This window comes from Coturnix japonica, chromosome 1 (genome assembly GCF_054131305.1).
Source record: "Coturnix japonica strain WE chromosome 1, WE-NBRP24, whole genome shotgun sequence".
NCBI lineage: Eukaryota > Metazoa > Chordata > Aves > Galliformes > Phasianidae > Coturnix > Coturnix japonica.
In genome coordinates this window covers 102,638,218-102,657,043 of record NC_140663.1, presented here as the reverse complement: position 1 = coordinate 102,657,043, position 18,826 = coordinate 102,638,218, and the positions used below count along the sequence as shown (strand labels likewise).

Below are 18,826 nucleotides of genomic sequence, written 5' to 3'. Positions count from 1 at the left end.
AATCTCCAGTTGTTAGCTTGCCAGTTGTATTTCTTAAACATCTCATTATTTGTCCTCAAAAAAACTTCTTATATAGACTTCAGTGCTGTAGCGGCTGAAAACTTGGTAGGCATGCATAGATCTGTCCATCTGCAAGCAATTACATCAGACATTTCTAGGAAATGTTGGTTTTACGTAATGTACGTGCAAGTACTGTGATTCAGTTTGCTGGTAATTCCTCTGTTCCTGAATTGCTGCCAAGAAAAGTGAATACTGGATTGGGTTTACTGCCATGACTGTGATGTAATGTAGTCTCCAGTAGAAATCCTTTTCTCACACCTGGAAATCTTTGCAGACCTTCTACAGTGATATGACAGGGTTGTGTGTTAGTCTAGGGTAGATGCAAGGCAATGCTGTGTTAGGAGTCAAGCAGAAGGAAGAGAGTCCAATTTAGTTAACTCTGTACAGACTTCCACTTCTTCTATTGAAGGCTGGATTTCCACTCTTTGTTAAGAACTACCATTGACCTGTGCGAGATTTTGAAGTGCATATAAAGTTAGAGCTCATTATCAGTGGGAGCTTATTCTAACATGGAATAAAACAACATTCTAGAGTTGTTTACCTCTGCTTTTACTTACATGATTTGATTATCGAAGTGAAAGTGGTTTTTTTTTAAGCATTTCTTGTAATTATGACAATTTTTATGTCATTAGGTAGTGATTCATGAAGACTTCATTCAGTCCTGTTTTGATCGTCTCAAAGCCTCCTATGATACATTATGTGTGTTGGATGGAGATAAAGATAGTATTAATTGTGCAAGACAAGAAGCAATACGAATGGTGAGAGTGTTGACTGTTTTAAGAGAATACATTAACGAATGTGACAGTGACTACCATGAAGAAAGAACAATTCTACCTATGTCAAGGTACGTGTGAAAATGGACTATTATAAATTGTTATGAACATCTTTCTGACTTTATATTCTAAGGGGTTTCTGTTCATGGGGTGTATTTATTGAATTTCAAAATTCTGTTATGTTTGTACTAAATTCTGATCTGTAGTTTAAAGAAGTACTTGAAGGATCATGCAAATACAGGCATTCTACTATGTGCATTAAAGGAATAAGGGACCTAAGAAGAACGTGGTTTCTGGTGTTTTGTTCTATAACTGGCACAGTATATTTTGTGGCTCAATTGTTTACAATGTATTTATTTTTCAAATAGTTAATGCAAAAGCAGTACCTTTCTTTAAATAAGCATGGGTGAAACCTCTTTATTTTTCATAGTCTTGTCATGTTGTGAACATGTATCTTATACTTTCACAGTTGTGTAGGGATGCAAATCTTGCTTTGCAAGCTTAAATTTAGAAACACTAAATGAAACCTTCCCATTAAATGGGGGAAAGTAGAATGGCACTTGTATATACATTTTCTGTGTAATTTCACTCTTCTGTTTGTAAAGTAAGTGCTTGAATAAAATCTGAAATCATAGCCATTCCTTCCCTAAGTCTGTCCTTTCTACAAAGGAGAGATAAGTGATTTAGTTTGAAGTTGTGTAGATATCCTCACAAGCAATTAATTACATTGGACAGGAAAGCGGAAGAGAGGGCTGCTTCATTTTGTTCCACTGTTAGTATATGCTGCACGTGGGAAGAAATTCTCAAAGTCATAACACTGAGATTGCCTCTGATTTATGATGTGGTTAATGTAATTTTAGTAATGGAGGGGGTTTGTTGTCACCCTTCTTACTTTGAATACATTTCTTGTCAGGAAAAGTGAGATCCCATTTCTTCCTGCTGTGACAGAAATTATATTTCTCTTACAGTATTTTTGTTGTATACGTTGATTAGATAAGACCCGTGTTCTGTTGTTTATTGCAGATGCATCTTGTTTATATGGACTGCTTGTGTGATTAGACTAATTGTTTTTAGAGGTCTTGATAACAAGAAGCTCTTATGAGAAATTTTGCCTTTTTATGGTTGTGTGGGATTAATTGGGGGTTATCTGGATGCACATTTAATATCAGATACCCTGTCATACTAAGTGTGGTTACTCATACTGTGAAAACATTTATTCCTTTTCTGACATCTATTTTTTAAAGCATTGTGATTTTATAAGTAGGCTTCCAATATAGAACTTTTAAAAGCTTCTGACAGATGACAAATTTTCAGGAGTATACCATCATGTGTACAGATTTGATGTCATAATAACAGAAAGAAAAAATTAACTTACTTTGTGAGGTCAAAGGAACTTAATCTGGTTTGTTTATTTTTAGAGCTTTCCGTGGGAAACATATCACACTGGTAGTTCGTTTTCCAAACCAAGGTCGACAGGTAGAAGATTTGGATATTTGGTCTCACACAAATGACACAATTGGCCAAGTGCGGCGTTGTATTCTCAATCGTATTAAAGCCAACAGTGCGCACACAAAAGTAGAACTCTTCATTGGCGGTGAGCTGGTGGATCCTGCAGATGATAGAAAATTAATCGGACAATTGAATCTCAAAGATAAAACGGTAAGCGTTGCAAGTTGATATTTATGTAAATTAAGATATTACTTGCCTTTTCTAAATACTTAGAAAGAACCATGGACAGAATTGCTTTTTCTTGTGAAATAGTTCTGTTCATTCTTATAACATGCCATTAACATGATATTAGATGATTATTTGATAAAGAATTGTCATTTTTGCACAGCATTAAAACTGTGATTATGTTTTGCAGCTAATTACAGCTAAGCTTACACAGATAAATTCTAATATGCCCTCAAGTCCTGATAGTTCTTCTGACTCTTCAACTGGTTCTCCGGGCAACCATGGCAATCACTACAGCGATGGTCCAAACCCAGAAGTTGAAAGCTGTTTGCCCGGAGTGGTAAGCATACAGTGAAATGATGGTTTTAAAATGTTTTTTCCTCTCTGCTTTGTCTTTAACTAATGATTTTTATGTGTTGTGTTTTTATTTGTTTTTTAATTTATTTATTTGCTTGTTTTAAGATCATGTCACTGCATCCTCGATACATTTCTTTTCTTTGGCAAGTTGCAGACTTGGGCAGTAGCCTAAATATGCCACCTCTTAGAGATGGAGCACGTGTTCTTATGAAGCTCATGCCACCAGGTAATACTTAATTTCCTTCTGTTTCACTTTAATGACTGCATTTCTTGCCTGTTAAATAAAAATTAAGGCTGAAATATTTTATATTTTCTGCTAATTTTTTGGCTTTTTTTAATTCATTACTTTATGCTAATTGGGATTGTAGATTTATGTCCTAAATTAGTTATTTTGTGTCCTAAAAATGTACACAGTTTGCAGTTGACAGTGGGATTTGATGCTGCAGTGCAGTGAAAAGGGAGAGAAGCATTGTATGTGGAGAGGTTTTGTGGTATTAATTTAGCTTGATCACTTTTTTAGTGACAGGAATAAACATTGCACAATCTTTCACAGTCAGATCTTGTCTGTCATTCACATTTTTTGCAACTTTTCTGACATTCTGAATTTTTTTCATATTGTTAGTTGTGAACAGTGCTGGCTTGTTCTGAAGTAGCGACAGTACAAGGTATTTACAAGTTGTCTTTGTATTGCAGATAACACTACGGTTGAGAAACTAAGAGCTATTTGTTTAGATCACGCAAAACTTGGGGAAAGCAGCCTTAGTCCATCCCTTGACTCTCTATTTTTTGGTCCTTCTGCCTCACAAGTGCTATATCTAACAGAGGTTCGTGATGGTTTACTTTTCTTTAAAAATGAAGATCTTCAACTTTTCTATTTTTTTTAACTATCTTTTCAATAACATTGTGAAAGCCTGGAGTAGACTGGTATACAGTGAATGCCATCAAAGCAATGTTTAAGGTGTATTCCAGCATAGTCTGTGTTTAACCACTTAGATTCAAGCAAGTGTATCTATGTTAATTAACTCTCCCTCTTGTTCTACAGGTAGTTTATGCCTTGTTAATGCCTGCCAGTGCACCTCTGGGAGAAGATGCCAGTGACTTCCAGTACAACTTCTTAAAAAGTGGTGGTTTACCTCTTGTATTGAGCATGCTGACTCGAAATAACTTCCTGCCAAATGCAGATATGGAAACTCGAAGGGGTGCCTACCTTAATGCTCTAAAAATAGCCAAGTTATTGCTAACAGCAATTGGATATGGACACGTTCGAGCTGTGGCAGAAGCTTGTCAACCAGTTGTGGAAGGCACAAGTACAATTTCACCGGTAATATAAATCTTCCTCGATGCACAAAACAATGTCTTCTGACCTTATAATGTCTGCAGCAGTGTACATTTACACTCCATTGACAGTCTCTTTGAATGGTATATGTACAAAAAACTTCTGGTGCTTTCAGTTAATATTGTCTGACAAATCTTAAAAAGAGAGACAAAGCCCTGTTTCATTCTGTCTGTGAAAAGTCAGACATGAGGTTGACTGGCCTTTTATATGCTTTTCAACAGTTTACATGATTGCCAGTACAGGTATCTTCCGGTTTTCAAGTATAAACATAAACTCAGATTCTTTTGGGCCGTTAAAGTGTGTTGCAAAGTTAAGTGATTATAGTAGAAAGGTGTCCTTCTATTGAAAGCTGTTGAATCAATAAGGTAGTTAAACATAGTATTCCAGTACATAGATCCATGAGTTGGTCCACGTTATGCATGATCCATTTATAACCTGCTTCTTACAGCTAATTGTCAACTCTGTTACTGTCCTCAGTCAGAGTTCTGTGATTTTGTTCCCTGGGTCAAGTATCTTAGTGAAGCTGACACAGCAAAGGGATGTGACCAGTGGCAGGTGTTACAGAACAACTCTGTAGTGTGTCTTCTGAGCAGCCCCTGAGAAAGGTGTTGTTTTTGGGTTTTTTTGAATGGAGTTGTACTAAAAAATGGATAAACCCTTTTGTACGAGAAATAATTTCTATCCACAGCACACAGTCTTCTCAAACAAATTTGTATAAAAAAGGGAATCCTTTCAGGTTTGAATGGTCAAGACTGTGGAGTCAGATTAAGCTTCATGCTTGAACCAATACTGAAGGAATAAAAGTTTTTCTTACTGCTGTTCGTCCTGTTAAAATATGGTAAAAAAAAAAAAAAAGAAAAAAAAAGAGGGCAGCAAATTAAGTGTTGTTGAGAATTCTGTTTAAATGCAGAAGCTTAAAATGGTACTAAATTATAGTGAACACTGCAGCTGTGTTCTCTCTAGATGCTATTAGATAATCTGGAGGGAGACCCATTATTTAACAAACCTTTTCTTTCCATACATGAACAGAAAGAGAAGGAGGCATTGTAATTCGAGATGTTCAGTTAACTTGAAATAATCTGGCCAGTAACAAATCCCTGGATGTAAATAGTTTCAAGTCCTTCTGGCTTCCTGATTTTACACTGTAGCATACCTACAGTGAATCTTAATGTGTGATGGAATCCATTCAAAAATGTTTCTTTTTTTTTGGTTTATAATTTCTGTAAGAAGTTTTCCATTATCTTGCCTGCTATTAATAAATTACTTTAAGTAAGCTTATATTTTCATATCACTTTGCTTTCTTTTTTTTTTTTTTCCCATGTAAGAAATAAGAAATCCTTTCTTACAGATAAACCAGGCTACACACGACCAGGCAGTGGTGCTACAAAATGCCCTACAAAACATTCCTAATCCAACTTCAGAATGCATGCTAAGAAATGTAGCAATACGTCTTGCACAGCAAATATCTGATGAGGTTAGTGTATTCCTTTGTGTATATTTTCCTCAGTCCCCTCACCCCCAATCAGTTTTTTTAATGCTTAAATTTATAACTTCGTAATAAATGGTTTTTCCTCCTACGATGTCATAAATACTTATAAGTACCATTCACATGGTTAATAAGCTGTAAACTGTTTAAAAGTATTTTATGAGCAGGCTCCATATGGAATTATAAAATCCAGTCTAATGGCATGAAGAGGCTTAAGTGAGATTCTGCACGAGCCTTTTAATGGTTGTGAAAATTGTTGCACTTCCATCAGAACTTCAGAAACACATTGCAGTGGTTTTAAATAAGTTAATTATGTTGCAGGTGTTTGGTTTCCAAGAGCATTTTTGTGATATGTTCTTCTTGTTTTGGTCTTTTACACTTTGGTTTCTAAGTAATTTACTTCTCTTGAGGAGAAACACAGAAAACAGGAGGGATTTTTAAACGGGAGTTGAAGTGCTGGAAATTAAGTGTGAAATCTCTACTAGTGTATCCTTAAATACTGAAAATTCTTTAACGATGCAAGTGAGAAATTTGATTATGTAAATGTATACATAATCAAATGTATACATTTGTATACATGTGTAAAGTTAAACAACATTTTCTTTAAAAATAGAGCTGCTGTATGATACTATATGGTATGACCAACCCCATTTGGAGTTGAGTCATGTTAGTGAATACATCAGTAAATTTTGCTGAATTGAGCAGGAACTAAAATCAGATCTGCTACAACTATTTTCAAGGTAAATTGAGATGCTTCTATTTCCAATATGGAAGCAGTAAATATTGTTCTTCAATATGGTATGGAATCTCTGCAAAGCTATCTTTGGAACATTTCTAAGACACCTAAATAAAAGCAATCTTAAATTACCATCTTTATGCTGAAAGCAACTCTTACGAAGAAAGAATGCTGTCTAAGGAAAGCACTCTGTACTAAACTGTCTGAGCCATCTGTCTCCCATTAGTGGTGGTTTTACATCCATAGTTGATTCTATGTGTAAAAATCAGCCAGCTGAACTCCCAGGTTCGTTCCACAGAAGTCTCTTTTGAGGTGGAGTATGGATAAGGCACATCAGAGCAAACAAAAACTGAATGTCTTTTGCAAGTGGATACACAATGTTACTGTTGTTCTCTCTAATGTCTTGAAATTATTAAAACTGGTATAGATCTTGACTTTGTATGTGCTGTGCTTTCATGGTCAGGGACTTCCCTCTTGACCTCACAATTAAAAATAAAATAAATATAAATATATAAATAAATAAAATTAAATTAAAAACAATTATAAATATATTTATATAGTTTTGGCTTATGATTTTAAAGCTACAATAACATTAAATCAGAAAACGTTGTGGTTTCTTTTTCCTGTGACAGTTTTTTATTGTGATACTGCTTTGGTAAAATTGCTTTGTTTGTGACAAGGGTGGGATACCTATCTTCTAGCAACTGCTGATGTTTAATAGCAAGAATGCATGTTCAAGTCTCTTAATGAGATTGACTTATTTGTTAAGCTTTTAGAGTCTCATTTTATTATTAAATCAGACTGTTAGAAAAGTAAAATTTGCAACTGAGAGTTGACTATCTGTTACTAAAGATTGCTAAATGTTTTGACAATTTGAGTTTGAATGTAGATTCAAGTTGATGCAAACAATATGTAACGACAGTAATCATGACAAGAACAACACAGTTTCTGCCCAAGAGTTAATGTACATCAGTACAAAGTACAATGTGTTAACTCAGACTGTGCCCTGAGGACTGATGAGTGATTCTGCATCCATAAGATATGTAATCTGCATTGTTACTCATTTAAAACCCCATGTAACTTGAAAACAAGGGAATCCATTTATGTATTAATCAGGTACTTGATAAGCCTTAGTTTGTCTAGCTGTTAACTAGAATAGGGAATAAGTCAGGGAGCAAACTTTCTATGGTGTATGTCTTCCAGTGTGCTTGTTTTGGTTTTTCTCAACTCAAGGAATTTGAGTATAAGCAAAAGATGAAACATTTATTTCAGTCATCCCTGAAGTAGCCAATGGCTTGTTCTCAAACTTCATTTAGTTGTTGTAACCTTATGATTTAAGATTCTGTAATACATCTAAAATACATGCTTATGTTTTTTTCTCTCTTCCCCATCCCCCCTCACTCCCCTTCCAGGCTTCAAAATACATACCTGATATCTGTGTTATTAGAGCAGTGCAAAAAATTGTCTGGGCATCTGGTTGTGGGTCAGTTCAGCTTGTGTTCAGCTCTAATGAGGAAATCAGTAAAATCTATGAAAAGGTAAGAATTTATTTTTCTGAATGAAGGAATAGTCATAAAAAAAAGATAGGGCCATTAGGAGTACTATGAGGTTTTAAGTAGTTGTTTTGATTATGTATTTTGGAGTATAGTATTGTGTGTCAAGTGTCCTGCTACTCTTTAATTTCTTTAATTTCCAAGTCTGAATTCCTTCTCTCTGTAACTATTGATGTACATATTGAGACTGTCAGCGTAGAAGAGAAAATATTCCTGACTAGAACTTAGTAAAATCATGGGCACATTTCTCATTTTCTTAACATACTGACTAATGTAACTTCTTCTGGTAGAGTTGAGAGCATGCCCTGTGCTATGGGCTTAACCACGGCAATGTTTATTTCCTATTTGGGTCAGTGATCAGGTTGCTCAAGGATAATGCAGGAGGATTTGGTCTTTTATTGCAGCTTAAAAATACTCTGTTAAGTCATGACTGTTTCTCCTTCTTTGAGTAACACTGCTACAGCATTTACTTCTGTTGTTTATCACATATGAAGCATTCTTCTGCCACCAGATGGGTCTTATTTACTGCATTTGTGATTTTAGGATTAAGTAAAGAGGCATTATACAAACATCATTTTTCATTTGATTTCAATATATTGCTTTGTTTCTGACATTATTCTGGGTGAGAATTTTACAGTTGAATTCTGTAGAAATATTTTCATGTGATTGTGGTCTTAAAATATGTGAAATTTAAACTGTGCATAGATCTCAAGAAGAACTTTTCAATATTTCATAGTAACGCTGTTACTGGTTGTTCTTCAGCGGTTTTTTGTTTGTTTTTTTTTTTTAAGATTTTTGTTTACTTCTATATGGACATTTGTAATAAATGACAGCTGCATTTGGTTTATGTTAAGGAAGAAGGAAATAAAAGTCAAAGGGAAAAACTGGTTAAAAGAACTAATAAGAAGTGATAATGCAATACAGTTAAATAACATCGGTAGAAAAACTTATCACAGAAATAGTTTAGTATGATGCAAGAAAATATGCGTTGTTTATCTAAGACGTTGCATTTAGCATCGGGGCAGGGGAAGTAACTCCTGCAATGGTTTTTATACCATTGATTGAATACACTGAGATAAAAAATGATTTAAGAAAAACTTTCTGTTTCCTAAATTGACCGCTAAGCTGTTTTATTTATTTATCCTTAAATTGTTAGAGCATTTTGCTAAGTCAGTGGGGCAGACACTTAACATTTAATGATAGTTCAAGGGAAAGAAAAGTGGGCTAAATTTTGTGAAATTAGGATTAAGCAGCTTTTCAGAATAGTCATGTCAACTGTGACTTCTGAAATAATGTTCGTGAGCACTTCAGGAAGATTCTGTAATGCACTGAATTCAATTAAACTGAAAAATCGGGGTAAATTATTTTGAGAGCATAGATTTTTGCAGAAATTCTTCTGCCTACTGGCTCAGAAGATACGGTATGGCTGTCCTCTGACTGGTGGATTTAGAAGACTATACACTGCTTTTTGTAGTATCAGATGTCTTCTTGTTACCTCAGAGAAGGCCCATAATCTTGAAGTACTGCAAGTGTGGTGTTTATACAGACCATCTAGTTCCTGTTGTTTGGGTGTAGACAAATACTTCAAATATGAATGGCGCCTTATATTTCTTCTGCGTCCCTGCCTGCTTGCAGAAATAATTTTGTTTCTAATTGAGGTTTCAGTACTAAGCAGACATAGTCCTGAACCTGTTAAGTCTTCTGCTGTTAATTTCATATCTTGAGAAAGCTCAGAATTTCAACATCCTCCCACTTCGGTAACCTTACCTATTTAGTCTTTACACAACTAAAATTGGTGTTTTTAGTTATCTATTCAGTACTGTATTCCATTCTTTCTGCCTGTTTAGTCTTGTGTAAAACAAATAGTACCTGAGTGTATAAAATATGTGGCGTTAACAATGACTGTTGTGAACAAATCCATGGTTTGAGTTTGTATTTAGAATATGTACCTGGAAGCTGCTGGGGTTTCTCTGGATTTTTTTTCTTCCATACCTACTTTGTGCTCTTTTTGTTTATTTTCACAGACGAATGCAGGAAATGAACCAGACATGGAAGATGAACAAGTTTGCTGTGAAGCATTGGAGGTGATGACCCTATGTTTTGCTTTGATTCCAACAGCACTGGATGCGCTAAGTAAAGAAAAAGCATGGCAGACGTTTATCATTGATTTGCTATTGCACTGTCACAGCAAGTAAGTTTTGTTGTTTTAATAGTGTATTATTTTCCAGTATTGCATGTATATATATCCTACACATAAAGAAGTGGCTTATTTTAATAAATTCATCAATCATTCTGATTTACTGTTTAGCAATTTATAAATCTGTAATGTGGATACTTATCATAAGGTGATAGTGTCTGGAGAAGCATAACTGAGCTGGTAAGTTGTGTCCATTGAGGAGACTGTGAGGACCCTTGAGTTATGCAGTCTGAAGGAGGCTGGGAGGCAGCTTCCAGAGGAGGGGAAAGCAGCAAGGAAGGTTCCAGTCTCTGCACCCTGGTCGTCAGTGACTGGTTGCGTGGGAATGGCACAAAGCTGTGTCGAGGAGCGAAGACTGGACGTTAGGAACAATTTCTTTACTGTAAGTGTGGTTAAACTCAGGAGCAGGCTTCCTAGAGAGGCATCAGTGTTCAAGTAGCAATTGGTCAATGCCTTCATTAGTGTACTTTAACTTTTGGTTAGCCTTGAAGTGCTCAGGTAGTTGGGTAGGTCTTCACAGATCCCCTCAAACTAAACTGTGCAATTCCATTAGTCTTAACTTCTGTGTACTCTTAAGAAGGATATTGTCAAGTGAAGTAATTGCCTGATTATAGGTAGCTTTAGAATCCTTAATTTGTTTAGAGTAAGACAATAGGTGATTTATATTGTTCACAATTGCTGAAAACTACAGTAGGAAGTTTAAGTAAATTAGATAGGGGAGAATTTTCAAATAAATGCTTTCTTTCTGATAAGTAAGGACCAAGATACAGTCCTTTGAGAAGAGGGGAAGAAGATTTAGTTTCCTTTAGTTTCTTGCATGAGAGTGGAAACACTTGTGACTCTGTTTTGCAGACATTTGTATAAACCTGTCACATTGGAGTTGTCACGTGGTGCAGTGCTTGCATCTTGGTTGAACCCTCGGCACTGGGGGACGTGTTGCATGTCTTGTGACTTTTAGCATGTGAACTACAATTAACTTCTTGCGTCTCTTGGTGAGACTGGATTGTTACGGTGAAGATCCACAAGCGTTATTATTGGTTTATAACCTATTATACGGAATGTCGCATTGAGTAGCTTCACTGAAGCTTGTTATTATTGCTTAAGTTAGAAAAGAAAGTTTAGTTACTTTACAGCACAACGTAAAGTATTAAAATAGATACTAGCAAAATAGCAATGTTTTGTTTTTACAAATAAAATGGTGTCAGTGACAAACCTGCACCAAAGATGATTTGTTACCATTCTCAGCCTTTGAAAATGGTGGATGTTCTTTGCAGCTATTTCTGTTCTGGTTCTGTTTCCTTAAGCGAGTGAACTGTTAGTTCAAATGGGGACCCTCTAAATCTACGCATGTCAAGCAGTTTAGCCTTCACATTTTTTGTGTAGATTCCTTTTAACGGGGTACATGACTGAGGTAGTATATCCTTCTGGTAGAACTTAGTGTTGATTTACAGATTCACAAAACCGTGACAGTTTTTCCTCTCTCTTCCAGTGGTTAATATCCTTGCTGATTTGAACTCTGTCTGAAATTTGAATCCCAAGTATTTCATATTGTTATGCCTAGTGAATAGTTCATTGTACTTTCCTTCCTAAAGTACTGGAATAAACTAGATTATTCCTCAAGCTGGGGCTTCTCTTTGCACATGTTTTGTTGGGATATGAGCCAGTCTGAACAGCAGTGACTTAATTCTCCTAGTATATTGGCTTTTCACCCTTCAGAAACATAGTAGCACTAAGGAATAGCTTTTGTTATGTGGTGTTCTTGTGTTCTGGTTTGTTTTTTGTTGTCAGAGAGAATGAAATTCTGTAAGGACTCCCCTTTCAAAGTTAACTGCTGCTCAGTTCCTTCACTCTGCTTTGTTTTTCCACCAGCCCAGGAAATGAGCAGTTTGTTGTATTAGTAGTATGAATCATTTTTCCATACAAGAAGTTGTGCTTCATTTATTTTCTCTCGTATGTTTGTAAAAATTCTGATATATACCTAATGATCTCACTTGGAATGCAGCAGTACTGTTCATTATTCAGTAATGGTTAGAGCAGCGTAAACATTGGTGGAAACAGAAACCAATTTGAAAATGAAGACAGTAAAGTTGAACTACAGAACTGTCTCTGTTTTAAGTTGATGTGCAAACAGATTTGTGTTCACAGTGCAGCAAATATCAGACATTGAGAATTCTTTACCTCTCAGTTTTGACTGTCATTCTCTCATCTCCTAGCCTCTATTAGAACAATATGAGCAAGATTATGCATGTGAGAAAACATTTTTTGCTGTACCGTAATTGACAGTGAAAATGGTCAGGTTCATATCTCGGTTACTTTCTTTCTGGAGCTAATGAGATGGGTTGTTTGGTATTAATTGTTGGTTCCTAATTTGTTGAGACTGTATGGGACTTTTGCCATATATAAGTTGAGAAATAAAATGTGAAATATTTAATACTAAATACCAGAGCAGTTGTTCCCTCCTGTGCAATGGATTTTGTATTGGTGAGCCATGAGTGCAAAACTGACTTAGTAAATGGTAGCTGAACAGTAGTTCTCAATGGTCCTGGAATCCATAGGTATGCTGCTGATGGCTGTAAAATTTTTAAGGGTCATACTTGTAGACCCTTCCCCAGATTCTTACTGCCCATGAAAAGCTATGGTATTTAAGATCCATTGAAGAAGCTAACTTTTTATAACAAAACAGAGTTATGCATCCTGGAGCTATCAACAAGATAGAATATAGGTCGCCCGTTTTAATGGAGGCATTTGGTCTCCAGCTGTTTCACCAGGTAAATGAGAGTTCGTTGAGCAACTTGTATGATATCTGCCCGCTCTGCATGGTCTTCATGTTGTCTGTCGTGGTACTAGATGTCTCCTGAGGGAGCGGAATCCCTCTTAAGAATGTAGGAATGTTCCTGTAAAGAATTAGCCTATCATAGCCTCAAAAAATACACTACTTGTGTTCAAATACTTCATACTACTCAGAGACATCACAGTGCAAGACTGTGTTTCATCAGTCACACTTCTCACTGTAGAAAAATACTATATTTACCTTTTTGCCTTAAGTGTGTGACCCCGAGGAGTGTCTATGGGATGTATTGTAGGCAATTGAAGGTATGCCTCTTAAAGGATGTGTCTGTGAGAAGTTTTAGGAAGACAGTAACTCTGCAGTTGGTTCCATGAATGCCACAATTCATTACAAATAAAATAGACCTTCTCTGTCCCATGGTCCTTCTACAACTCTCAGAGCACTGCCATAAAACTTGCAAAGATCAGAGAAGGGTGACAAGGAAGATCAAAGCTCTGAAATTACTTCCATCTGAGGAACAGCTGAATAGCTTGAGGCATTTTTTTTATTGGAGAAGATATAAATGGTGGGAGGAGAATACCACAGAGACCTTTAAATCAGAAGTAGCAAAGGGAGGATTAATAGGGAACAGTGTTTCTTTCTCTTTCATAGTAGTAAAAAGTTTTTGAGCATACTCTTTAAGTAATGTAAACCATCAGTTGAGAAATGGTTTGAGGGGATTCTTTCATGAGTTTGGCCAGTGGGGCTATAAAACACTGTTTTTGGTAGTCTTGCTGAACCACAAATTGCTAGAAGCTGAGAAGACATTCTGGAGGAGTATCACTGCATGCTTCTCTCCTCTTGTGTGCTTTCCTAGGTGTACGCCAGAGGCAGGGTGCTGGGTTAGGTGCTTCTTTGCTTTGACTTCATGGCCATTCCTACGTGTCTTAGAAGCACAGTAAACTGCACACAGGAGAACTCTGGAGAAAATAGGATTCTTCTGTGTTCTTTCCGCAGTGATCTCATGAGCAGAAAACAATTACAGCCACACCAAAAAGACACTGCAAAATTCAGTTTCTTACATCTTGAGACACTCCATAAAGTGCAACCTTGTTTTTTCCTTTCTGCCTCTCCCCCCCTTTACCCAAGCAGAGTCCTTTTTCTAACAGTTTTTACTGAGCTTGCTACTAAGACAACCCTAAGACTTAAGGGTTTTTAAAACTTAAAATAGTGGGGTTTTTTTTCTTTCCTAGTTCAATTTGACTGATTACATTAAATTCTTAGATAGAAAGCTTCATTTAATTCCAGACATGTTAATTTTCAGGGAGCCCTCTTTTATCTTTCTGATGATAAATTTTGATTGCATTGTAGATGGATAGCAAATTACTACAGTGGTATGTATGTGTATTTTGACTAGGATCATTTTATTTTGTCCCTTAGGCACAGCTTATCCAGAATTAGACTTAGGCCTGCAAATTGCTTGTCTGGCTATCCAGTGTATGGTGATATTGTGCAGGGTTAGGGGTTAGTTGCTGTTAAGTTTCTCGTATTTCTGGTATACTTGATTTGTTGATCTGATTTTATTATAGTAACTCCTGTTTAAAATTTCACTAGGAGGAACTTAGTCAATAGCCAATGAATAATTGAAGTATTGCTGTTTCTTGCACTACATGCAGTTTTAACAAAACAACGTTAAGGAGTGTAACAAATAAGTACAGATTTCATTGTTCTGTTTAGATTGTATTTAAAGTTTTTTATTAAATGTTGTTTTAGAATTGTTCGTCAGATGGCACAAGAGCAGTTCTTTTTAATGGCTACCAGGTGTTGCATGGGACAGAGACCTCTCCTTTTCTTCATTACTCTGCTGTTTACAGTTCTGGGGGTAAGTTGCCAGATTGAAGGCTTCAGTACAGTGTGAATCTTTGTAAAAGTACTGAGACAAAATATTTTCAGATGAACACAAATTTCAGTTAACAAATCAGTAGGGTGTAATTTCCTTTTGACCTACAGGTAAGCAGCACAATCAATTTCAGTTTGAGTTGGAGAGGGGTGTTGCTAAGTAAATAGAAGCATGTATGAATTACAAATCATTCACTTTCTGTTTGCGCAGAGTACTGCCAGAGAGAGAGCTAAGCATTCTGGAGATTACTTCACTCTCTTAAGACATCTTCTTAACTATGCTTACAACAGTAGTATTAATGTGCCCAATGCTGAAGTTCTTCTCAATAATGAAATTGACTGGCTGAAGAGGATCAGGGTAAGTTAATAAGAATCGATTTATTTTTAATAATGAGATTTTTGGTGCTTTGCCGTTAAGTACGGTTTCAAGTTTCCTAGATAGTGATGTATATTATTTAGTAGAGTATCCTAACTTTCTCTTCATTCCATGGCAGGATGAAGTAAAAAGGACAGGGGAAACAGGTGTTGAAGAAACCATCTTAGAAGGTCACCTTGGAGTAACAAAAGAGTTGTTAGCATTCCAGACACCTGAGAAGAAATACCATATTGGTTGTGAAAAAGGAGGTGCTAATCTCATTAAAGTAAGTTCAAGTTTTTTGAATTGTGGGGTTTTGAGTGGCATTTATAAATAAGTAGAGTTTTTTTTCTTGTAGTTTGTAGCCACAAATGTCCCAATTCAACTGTTGGATGAGAGTTTCTTATTGGAGTTAAAAAGAAAAATCACATTTAATTATTAAGAGTACTTGGCATTGTCATTCTTCATGAACCACTGTGTGAACAGTTGCTGTGAACTAGTAAGCTTCCAAGATTCAGCAAACTCACACATGGATAGTGAACTAGACACAGGATAGACCTGTTTAGAATCATAGAAGCACCAAGGCTGGAAAAGACCTCCAGGGTCATTAGTCCAACCATCCGTCACCAATATTTCCCAGACTAAACCATGTCCCTCAGTACAACATCTAAATGTTTTTTGAACACGGTAGTATGGAGCTACTGTCTTTTGTTATACTGTATTTTCTTTCCTCCGTGTTTCTAACTCTTAATGTTTATGGCAAGTTTGAATAAATGAATAAATCTGAGAATCTCCTTAATTAGATTTGGTTTCTTTATCATTAACTGATATAGGGCTTTGTAGATAATACTGATTGGGCAAAATTAAAATTACTAATCAAGAACAATATAGATATGTTTTTAACATGGGGAAAGGAGTTTGTAGTGAACTGCTTTAGAGTAAATTATTCTTTTCTACATGTAAAAGCTCATTAGGATATTGGTCTAAATTTTAACTCCCTACTTTTAAGTATGTCTCCAGTTCTTAGACATTCATTTATGTAATAACTCATAACTTGTTATAAAATAGAGATTATTTTTTACAATAGCAAGTGATTTATTTTCTTTTATCTTTTTCAGGAATTGATAGATGATTTCATCTTTCCGGCATCTAATGTTTATTTACAGTACATGAGAAATGGAGAATTGCCTGCTGAGCAGGCCATACCAGTCTGTAGTTCACCAGCTACTATTAATGCTGGCTTTGAGCTACTAGTTGCACTAGCAGTTGGATGTGTCCGAAATCTCAAACAAATAGTAGACACCTTGACTGAGATGTATTACATAGGTACAGCAATCACTAGTATGTAATTTTTTTTAACTATTTCCTATTTTTTTTATATATATATATATTATATATAGATTTTGTTTGTGTTTATCAACTGAGCTAACTTTTTTTTTACACTGTGGTTTTAATGTGGAATGTGCTTTATTGTAAAATTAGGCCTTCATATGTTAGAAAAGTTAGTATAGCCCTTCATTTGTTCTTCATGCAGTTAGTGGACTGACTGCATTACATGATTGCATCCAAGTTCCATTCTCTCACACAGGCAGACTCCATACTCTAATCTGTGCCTATTCCACTTTGTCTCTACTAGATCCCAAGAACCTTATTCTATCCCCCTTTTTTTTTTACGCTTATCTCATTGTTTCAGGCTTTGCCTAACCAGTCCCAGCACTTCAGCAAATTTCTTCTGCTTACGGTTGCTCACTTGATCTGTTATTCTTATCCATACACAGACACAGCTCCACTGTCCTGTTTTTAACACCATACTAGTGCTCTGCTTGTGTCACAGCCTCTTCTCTATAGTTTTTCTCTCCATTTTGACCTTGTCTCTGCACTTCTACACTTCAAAGAACTTCATTCTCATTGAAGAAAGATAATAGCAATTTCAGTACATACAAAAAATACAACAGATTAGTGTAGGACATCTGTGATTGTAAACGTATTCTGAAGAGAAGTGTAAAGGACAAGGCTGAGGAAGAGTCTTTCACAGGGTATATAGATAGCACTATTAAAAAATGTTTTTCTGGCACAGGAAAGTGAGGTGTAAGATAAACATTGTAATGTTAAAAATACTGCAAATTTATGAAAGTCTTATTTAGTTGGTTATATATTCTAGTTTTGTTACTACTGTCAGATCTGGAATGTTTGAACTAGAAAATTGCTCATACTGGTGGGAAGTGTTATGCTTTTTCCATAAATAAACTATTTTATTTTTTTTTTGTTTAGCCACTGTTTTAATTACAAAATAGAAGAAAGTGGTATAATCTTAAGGCTATAGGTAATATTATGATTTATGAAAATGTGTTAATTTTAACAATTGATGTTCTGGTGAAACATTTTTGTTAAACTGCAACATGATACAGAGTAATGCTAATTTTATGCAACTGTCCTCTATTCTGCAGCTGAAAAGTTAATACTTTATAACAAAGTAATTTTTCTAATTGCATTATGTTGTTTTGTTTTCTTTTTCTTAGCTTGTGAAGCGCTTACAGAATGGGAATATCTTCCACCTGTTGGGCCTCGACCACCAAAGGGATTTGTAGGATTAAAAAATGCTGGTGCCACTTGTTACATGAATTCTGTAATTCAGCAGCTGTACATGATTCCAGCCATCAGGAATGGGATTCTTGCAATTGAAGGCACAGGCAGTGATGTAGATGATGATATGTCTGGGGATGAAAAGCAGGACAATGAGGTAAATTTAATTAGGTAGAGCTTCTTTATCAGAAACATCAAAGTTCTTTTTGATCCAGAGGTTATGATAAATTTAAGTGACTAATCATTTTGCTTTTCACTGCTAACAGGGGGGGCAGTAGCATAATATTCTTATGTGAATAGGCCCCTTGGCAGAGAAACAGCAGAAAAGATACTAGTAGCAGAGTTTGCAGAATTCCTCCTCATGTATATATGCCTGATTGCACCATGGATTGCTTCTGTCACCAGAACTTGATAAATGCATGCAAATACAATGTTTACTTCTTTAGATTGTTAAAATCTAGGAATAGATCTGGAAGGGATACTACCAGTTATAAGTACATACCAAACCTAGTTGCACAAATTCTCTTCTGCTTTTCAGAGCAATGTTGACCCACGAGATGATGTGTTTGGTTACCCACATCAGTATGAAGACAAACCAGCATTGAGTAAAACAGAAGACAGAAAAGAGTACAATATTGGAGTCCTGAGGCATCTCCAAGTAATTTTTGGTCATTTAGCAGCTTCCAGGCTACAATACTATGTACCAAGAGGGTTTTGGAAACAATTTAGGTAAATAGAAAATTTATTACTGATATCCACTTGCTGAAACACTGAAATGCAACAAAACAAACTGTAGTAGAAGAAATTATATTAAGAACTGTAAATTAGTAAAACTTGTGTAGATTTATATTTGTTATCTTGCCTTCTCACACTTCTGTGAAATTCTGTAAATAAGCCAGAATTCACAGAAAGTTGGTAATTTGGAATTCCAGCAGTTTTTGAGCTTGGCATTTAGTCTCTGAGCTAAGACTGAACTTGCACACAAAAGGCACTTTTCTACTTATCAATAAGTAAGTGTCAAGAATGGAGTGGCAGCTGAGATACTACATC

The 18,826-nt window shown here is 35.7% G+C and overlaps 1 protein-coding gene across 5 annotated transcripts in view; it reads left to right on the top strand.

Moving 5' to 3' along the window:
* The window catches only part of USP9X (ubiquitin specific peptidase 9 X-linked), an 88,521-nt gene that overhangs the window by 50,674 nt on the left and 19,021 nt on the right, over nucleotides 1–18,826 (top strand). For 3 of the 5 annotated variants that reach the window (XR_014939859.1, XM_085530198.1, XM_015884793.3), the window contains exons 18-32: nucleotides 693–904; nucleotides 2,252–2,492; nucleotides 2,698–2,847; nucleotides 2,970–3,090; nucleotides 3,558–3,688; nucleotides 3,907–4,185; nucleotides 5,549–5,674; nucleotides 7,835–7,960; nucleotides 10,000–10,166; nucleotides 14,713–14,821; nucleotides 15,050–15,196; nucleotides 15,333–15,479; nucleotides 16,312–16,534; nucleotides 17,713–17,933; nucleotides 18,315–18,505. Coding sequence is in view for 4 of the 5 variants with exons in the window: in XM_085530198.1 (XP_085386324.1) it covers nucleotides 693–904; nucleotides 2,252–2,492; nucleotides 2,698–2,847; nucleotides 2,970–3,090; nucleotides 3,558–3,688; nucleotides 3,907–4,185; nucleotides 5,549–5,674; nucleotides 7,835–7,960; nucleotides 10,000–10,166; nucleotides 14,713–14,821; nucleotides 15,050–15,196; nucleotides 15,333–15,479; nucleotides 16,312–16,534; nucleotides 17,713–17,933; nucleotides 18,315–18,505 (2,591 nt within the window). In the remaining variant the exon portion in view is untranslated. Of the gene's footprint in view, nucleotides 1–692; nucleotides 905–2,251; nucleotides 2,493–2,697; nucleotides 2,848–2,969; nucleotides 3,091–3,557; nucleotides 3,689–3,906; nucleotides 4,186–5,525; nucleotides 5,675–7,834; nucleotides 7,961–9,999; nucleotides 10,167–14,712; nucleotides 14,822–15,049; nucleotides 15,197–15,332; nucleotides 15,480–16,311; nucleotides 16,535–17,712; nucleotides 17,934–18,314; nucleotides 18,506–18,826 lie in introns of those variants that run through there. The other 2 variants (XM_015884801.3, XM_085530217.1) reach the window with 2 other exon arrangements.